General features: G+C 30.1%; 1 protein-coding gene across 1 annotated transcript; it reads left to right on the forward strand.

Moving 5' to 3' along the window:
• On the forward strand, window positions 863-4,626 carry LOC109335272 (probable 2-oxoglutarate-dependent dioxygenase AOP1). The gene is made up of 3 exons (XM_019571402.1): window positions 863-1,338; window positions 2,260-2,584; window positions 4,266-4,626. The coding sequence occupies exons 1-3, from the start codon at window positions 959-961 to the stop codon at window positions 4,485-4,487; spliced, it is 927 nt and encodes a 308-aa protein (XP_019426947.1). The 5' UTR covers window positions 863-958; the 3' UTR covers window positions 4,488-4,626.

Raw genomic sequence — 8,547 nt, forward strand, 5'->3', positions numbered from 1 at the left:
AGTGTCTGAAAGTGTTATTATATATCTAAAATGTGTATTATTGAACTTCAACTTTGGCGTAGTTTTCTATTATGTGAAATATTTTTAAAGTATGAAAAGATTACGGAATATAATATTATGTTATTTTAAATAAATTTTAGCTAGTTACCACCTATATTTACCAAACAGCTCTTATTACATAAGTTTGTTACACAATTATATAAATTTTCAGCTTGAAATTTACAACTTCCACCTATGTTTACATCTTTTAGTTATGTAGTTACAAGTTAACAATTTTAAGTTATAAGCTAATTTTACCTAACAGGCCATGAGATTATAGAAAATTAGGAAAACAATAAATGAATTATTTTTTCAATAAAAAGCAATATGCAATACTTTTCTCTATAGATTTTTATCATTTACAATAAAAATGCATTATTTATTTATAATGGCAAACATAAAACAACGGCTTTTTGGATGGGGAATTCAAAATTTTGCTCTCAAACGATGATTTAATCCAAACGATGAATGAATAAAAGGACAGTGGTCCTAGGGGTTGCAGTCAGTCAGTGGGGGGACCAAATATGCATATTGCAAAATAAATAATTAAATACACAATCATGTCATGGTAGTTCTGGTTGCACCAAAATTTGAGAATGGTTAAACTTAATTAAAAAGTAAAAATTAAATACACAATAATCATGGTACTTAATTGATAATTAGAAAATTATCTTAAGCAAATGACGTTGTCATATTATGAGAATTGTTACACTTAATAATCTGGTTTCTTTTTCTTTCATTCTTTAGACAATGTCCCCTACTCATTAACCCAACCTCTCTTTATATGCTAATATAAATCCCTGGTTTGTCAAAATCTGACCCATATCACTATATCAGCAAACATTGTTTCTATATATTTCTGCGAATGCCCTGGTTTGTCAAGATACCAATACCAATATTCAACTAAAAAGCATAATCAATGAGTTCAGACGAACAAGTTGGGCTTCCTGTTCTAGATTTTACAAAGGAAAATTTGAAGCCGGGTACAAATTCCTGGTTATCAGCATGCAAAAGTGTGCGGCATGCATTTGAAGAGCATGGCTGCTTTATAGTTGTGTATGATAAAGCTTCTTCTGATGATCTTCAAAATGGTGTATTCCGTTCCCTTAAGGAGCTGTTCGATCTCCCAACAAAAACCAAAATGAAAAACATTTATGAGGGCAAGCCATTGAAAGGTTACGTTGGACAGCATCCCAAGATTCCTCTACATGAAAGCATGGGCATAGATGAGGGAACAACGGTTGAAGGGATTGGATGTTTCGTTCAAGAAATGTGGCCAAATGGAAATGATCAATTCTGGTACATACCCACATAATTTTAGTTTTTGCCTTTATTTAATCATTTTACATGAGTGACTGTCATATGGTTTTATTATTAACAATCACGCCATCTTATATACTTGGTTAATCTTATATAAGTTTATAGTTTTTTTGTATCCAAAATTTTTAGTATGTTAGTATTTGTTGTGGGTGAGACTCAAAACATTAATTTTCATCACTTGACTGCCGAACCATTAAATCATCTTATAAGTCCATTTTTTTATCTTTAAAGTTTGTTATATGTAAGGCTCAAACTAATAACCTTATTCACTTTATACCTCAAACACCTATATCTTAACCATCAAACTACCTTATCACTCCTTCATCGTAACTATTAAGTTAATAATTAATCTGGAATCAAAAGTAATAATTAATCTGGAATAAAAAGTATTGGATAATAAGTGAGGTTTTAATAAATATATTCATGATTAACAATTAACCTATTCATCTTCATATATATGAATTTATGATTATATTTTTTATTAGGAGTTTGTAAGTTACCTAAATATTCCATCTGATAAAAAAAAATATAATAAGTCATTTGTTAATATTTGTTTCATAAACTTATTTAATAAACAATAACCCTATAAACTTATATTTGGTTAGGTACTTGATATAACTTATATTCTTATAAGACATGGGCTTATTTTATTTTATATCCATCAACTTGATTATCTACTAATATTATCAAACAATTTCCAATCTAATCAGCTAATTTATACACTCTCAGCTAGATTATTAGCTTGATATAGCTTATCATCAACTAATTGTGCTATACAGAGTCTATATTTCATCAAACAAAAGTGAGAATGATGCAAAAAAGTAATGAAATGATAAATTTTGAATCATTGAATACTCAAATTCTTGGTTAACCACCTTATGTTCTTGTGGATTTATACAGTACATATTTGTTTGAGTATGCAAAGGTATCAGAAGAATTGAATAGGATGGTGTCTAGAATGATATTTGAAAGTTATGGTTTGGTGGAGCACTATGACAAATACATAGGGTCTACAAGTTATTTACTTCGGGTTTTGGCACACAAAGCCCCAGAACATATCATGCCTCAGTTGGGTTTTGTGTCTCACACTGACAAGAGCTTCACAACAATTCTTCACCAGAATCATGTTAATGCACTCATGGTCGAGACAAAGGATGGGAATTGGATAGATGTTGATTTCTCTTCTCCTGCTTCCTTTGTCGTCATGGCTGGGGACGCACTCATGGTATGAAATTGACAATTAATGAAGGCTTTGGGATAAACTTATTCTCTATTTCTGACTTTACTTATTATGGAAAACTTAATGTTAAGTTAGAGATAACCATAAAACTCAATCACAATTTACAGTCAACACATATGGTCTATGAAGGGTAAAATTGGACAATTGGACTTAAATGATAAGTAGTGTAAGCAAAGTTTTAGTCAAATAGGTTAACCCCTACTGACATAAGACTAAAATAAATTAACTGATAAGATTAAAGAAATTAGATGTTTACTTTTTATTCTAATGATTCTGAATATTATAAGTGTGGTATGGTCAAGAGTTGGTTTCTAAAGGGAAGGCTAAAAGAAAATATATTTTTCAGTTTTATATTAACAGAGTTATATAATATTATTATAAATAATTAGTGAATGAGAAAATAGATTTGATAATAATCTATCACTTTAGTGCTTATTTATTTATAAAAAACATTATATAACTATCTTAATTTAAAATTAAAAAAATATGTTTTTATTTCCTTCTTAAAATTAATTGACAAATTAATCTTGAAGATACATTTTTTGTTCACTAACACTATATATCCCTTCAACCTATAAAAAAAGAATGAATTTTTTTAGATGTATGATTGTCTCATCTAATAAATATAGTTTTTTGGGCTTGAGCTTTGGTCTTTGAACTTATATGAGATTTAGAAAGCTAGTGAGACCTTAACTAACCCAATTGAACCAACTTCTTATTGATAAACCAGAGATGTTTAATTAAAAAAAGTTGCAGTTGTTACTTATTCTTTTGGTAAATCATTTTCATGTACTTTTAAATTCTTTCTGATTGGATGATAGAAAGGAAAAAACCCTAATAATGGTATGTAATATGTATGACTAAACAGTTTAATTGTAAGCTTCATTAATACAAAATAATGTTGAAATAAACTTATTTTCTTGTTTTCCTCACAAGCCTATTGAAATACGTATAAAAGAGTTGATAGATACGTTATAAAACATTTGATTGTGTAATCAATTAGATTATCTACAATTTATGGACATTATTCGGGTGAGACATTAGAAGTGAGTCCCTGTGAATTTGGGGTACCAGTGTTGACCTTTTTCAAATTGTTGTGTTGACGTCTTACCTTTTATCATGACTTGTATTTATCCCACACTTAACATAGATAGCATGGGCTAAGTCAAATCTTCCATATGGGGTACTGATTAACCTTATACTGAGAAAAATGTCATACATGTTGTTTAAGATTTATGTTTAACCAACTTAACCCTTTAATGATTGTGTCTACTAACTTAATCCAGAAAAGATTAAAATGGTCACCATATTCATCGTTGTGACTAACCTGGCATTTGATATCCATCTCAAATGGTATTCTAGATGCTTGCCATGTGCGACAGAGAACGAACTTGATGCATATTAGACATCGCAAATCTTTCTAATTTAATTTTTGAGGTACTAATTTTCTAAGTATACATCCAAAATACTGATATATTATTTCTAAAGTTTGTTTTCATATTGTTTTGATAAAGCTCAGATAAATCTTGGTAAGAATGAGTTCCTATCTTAAGAAAACTTTCTATTACATTATTATTTTATTTGCTAAAGGAATATAGAAAAAAATGACTCGAATGATTTTAATAATGTTGATGAGTTGCTTGCCTTGTTTGGTGTCTAAATACAGGTTTGGAGTAACGACAGAATAAAATCTCCTATACATAAAGTTGTGATGAATGGGAATGAAACAAGGTACTCTCTTGGTCTGTTTGCCTTCTACAAAGGGATTCTAGAAGTACCCGAGGAGCTAATTGATGATGAACACCCGTTGAAGTATAAGCCGTTTGATCATCTTGCATTATTGAACCTTACATACAGTGCTCATATTAAAGCTTATTGTGGCGTGTGAAAAGCTTGTCAGTGTTTAAACAAATTATGTGATATATTTTCCGTACTATATTTTTTGGTTTGGACGTGATATTATAATTAAGTGGGTTGTTACATTTGTTGGACTTGTTTTGTTGAGCTGCTTTTGTTAAATATAATAATAATAATAATAATAATAATAATAATGTTGAAAGGCTGCCATTGTATGCATGTATTGTGTTTCTGTACATTTGCATTATTGGTGTTTATAAAAAGTATGGTTTATAACTTGTGTTTGCTTCATTACCCAGAGATTTCATTCTAAATCAAGTTTTATATTCAAACCTTTTTAACTTTGTCATTTTTTGGTTATATCAACTCTATATTGTCGATTAGTGGAACTTTTCTTATTTTAAGACAAGCTTTTAAAAATTATTTGGTTAAGGTCATGATTGATGATCTCTTACTCAACATTACATAGAAAGGGATCACCTGTATATGAATAAAAAAGTAGCAAGTAATATTATTTTTAATCGTTCTAAAATTTTCTATTAAGAATGAAATCAGTAGTAAAGAATAATCTAAACTACTATTAAAATAAAATTTATGAATAGCAACTAGTACATATATAATCGTTCTACCATTTTCTTTTAAAAATGAAATCAGTAATAAAAAATAATATAAACTACTATTAAAATAAAATTTACGAATTCTAATTTTTATAATGTTTCTTTAGTAAAAAAAAAGGTTGTCTTTTATTGAGTTAATTATCTGTAAAATTATAAAACAAACTATTTTAAATGATAATGTTATTATTTATATTATAATTATAAATATTACGTGCTACATTTATTTGTAATGATGACTTTAATAGTATGTGGTTTAAAATTTTAGTCATAATATGAGAAAATCTTCAGTGAAAACAAATGCAATAGTCGGATGTAAGCAACAATTTAGCGAAATCGGTGGGATCGAACTACAAAATTTAGTTTGGTTAGGATTTGTGGTTCGGTTTGATTTTTTAAGGAAGTGTTTAAGTTTAGTTTAGTTCATGATTTTGGAAACTTAGGAACCATTCAAATTGAATTGGACCGAACTACATATTAAGAAAATAAATACTATATAATAATGTTATATTGTTGTTTGAATTCTTTAATGAACTATGCAGCTTTAATTACCAATTTTGTGTGAGTTTTATTATTATATATGTCTCATAATTATTATATATGTTACTATTTACTAAATTGGTATATATATATAGGTGTTATTTTCTCATTTTCTTGATTTGAAACATACATCTTCTAACTCTCATGGTATTGGGTTTACCATAAATTGTTATATGTTATTGATTGCTATATAAGTTGCTAATAATGAATTGTTATATATTATAACTTTTTAATTACACTTTATATATATGTTAGTAATTGTGGATTGTAATATTATATATTTGATCATTTATTTTTTTTTTCCTAAATTACATAATTGTTATACATGTTATTATAAAGGAATTATGAGTTTCAACTTATTTACTCATCTATTTATGGTTTATGATTCCTGATAATAATAAGAGTAGTAGTATTTTTTTTTATAAACAAACAATGTTTCATGAATACATTTTGAACTTTCAATTGATATTTGATGTTTTTTTAATAAAATGTAAAAATCGCGGAACTACGTGAAATTATTTATGATTGATTCACTTCCTTTCATTCAATAAGTTAAAGTTAATGAAGGTACCATATTTTTTTGTGTAATAAATGAAAGACAAGTTAATTATAATTATGAGGGAGTGTTACTAAACAAAAAAATGTGCCAACAAGGTCTCGAGTATTAGAAAAGGAGGTATACTTAAAAATAGAGAAATTAGTAATGATATTTATTTGTGGGGACTATTTTGTTGTTGTGTAAGACACTTAATATTAAATTAACTTTTTCCATATCAAGAAATTCATGGTTGAATTATTCAAATCCATAAATTGACATGGACATTAACTCAAAGTAGTGTATGAAGAATTCAATTTAAAGGAATATTACCATCACAACCACATATTTATCTAATTAGGTGATGTGGATTACATAGATGAAACAATTAATAATATTACATCGTAAATCCTATTAATTGGTAAAACCTTAAACTCCAAAATCTTCTTAGTTGTTTCTCTTTTGTTTTTTGGTCATTTTCGGCCTCTCTATTGCTAACCTCTCTAAGATAAAACCAAATTCTTTTTCAGCATTACATGTATCTTGTTGCAGCTTCATTAATACAAGCCTCTCTCTTGTTTTTATTGTAAGAATTCCTGACAATTTATAGGTCACAAATATAATTCTATAATTTTGTTATGGTCATTATGTAATTAGCCAAAATATAAAATGATCTTAAGTAATTAATTTGGTGGCTAAGGGCATATGTGTTATGAAATAATATAAGTGTAGATACCTTCGGGCAATTTCTGATTTGATGAAGGGACTGAATCAGAATTATTGCAACTAAAGTAGTAACCACTACGGGGTTACTTTTATGGGTTATGGTCCCCATTTGTAGAGCAACATGTTTTCAAGTGTAAAGGTGGAGGAGAATAAGGAAGGATGAGAATAGTGTTATCCATAATGGGATAACACTATCCACTCATCCATAAGGCACATAAGACATAAAGCTCCTCATTACAACATAACACAACACACCAAAAGCTTAAGGATTCTCTCATTCCCCTCTAGAGAGAAACTAAGGAAAACCATTCGGCGCTCTATCATCTGGAAGATCATCTCACCCTCATACCTTCGAGATTCCAAAAATGGCTCAACAATGTATGTTCTTCATCTTCACCATGAACTCATTTGGGGTTTTTTCGGTCTGGATAATGGTTGTTCCATTCGGGTTTATGTATAGGCATATACATTAGGTTATGGGAACAAAGCCATGGTCATAAGGACTTCCGCATTTAACAATTGATTTCGGATGGAGATATTCTCCAACAAGTGGTATTAGAGTCACCCCAATATGATTCATGTGTGAAATTAGGTTTTCGTGTTATTCCCCAAATCTGGTTTGATTTAAGGTTTTGATGTGTTTATTTTTGCCATGAATCGATTAAGAAACACATTCATGATTTTCATATGCACATAAAAGGAGTTGAAATGAATAAATGTTGTTTTCTGCTGTTTTTTCTTGAATTTCTGGGTGATTTTTCGAAGAACAGCGATGCAGAAATCGCATTGTTCGTCTTCTGTCGCAGTGCTCTCGCTCAAGCGAGAGTGTCTCTCCCAAGCGAGAGTCTCTCGCCCGAGCGAGAGTGGCTCGCCCAAGCAAGAGCTAAACAGAAGCATTGGCTTCTATTGCGCTTAAGCGAGGAGATCCTCGCCCAAGCGACAGCTCGCGCAAGTGAGTGTATGGGCGACATAAGGCTCGCTCAAGCGAGAATCAAACAGAAACATTGGTTTCAATTGCGCTCAAGCGAGAGTATCTCGCTCAAGCGAGGATACATCGCCCAAGCGAGAGAGTACCTCGCTCAAGCGGGAGTACGATAAAGTTTTTGGGGTTTTGGTATCTTTGTGCATTGGTTTTAATTGTTCTTTGGTTGTCCGTTAAGGTTGTCTATTGTTTCAAGTGAGCCAAATGAAGTGAAATGTCACCAAAGTGACCTCTTTCATGGATATAACTCATGAGGAACATTGGATGTAAGTGTGTATGGTCATTCATGCGGGTATTAGCTGGCCCAAAGGAAAGTTAATATTTGGCCGAAGATCATATACACCTGTGATGATAGACATGTCATAATTCTAAAGTTTTGTACATGTGACTGATGAATCAATCCAAAGAGGGTTTGATCATTACAACAAGAGTATCACTTGCAGTTGATATCACTGTCCAAAGACTTGATATTGATGGTGCACTAAGTATCTTGATTTGGACATACCATTTTTTAAGCACATTGATAATTTTAAGTTGTGAACATATTTTAATTCTTTGTCTTTTTATTTGAATCAGCTACGTCAATTGCTTCTATATCTGCAAATTTGAATTTAGTTCCGGTCCTTAATGGTGAAAATTTTAAGGACTGGAAAGAGAACATGGAAATTGTTCTTGGCTGCATGGATCTGGACTA

Source organism: Lupinus angustifolius, chromosome LG20, assembly GCF_001865875.1.
Source record: "Lupinus angustifolius cultivar Tanjil chromosome LG20, LupAngTanjil_v1.0, whole genome shotgun sequence".
Lineage (NCBI taxonomy): Eukaryota > Viridiplantae > Streptophyta > Magnoliopsida > Fabales > Fabaceae > Lupinus > Lupinus angustifolius.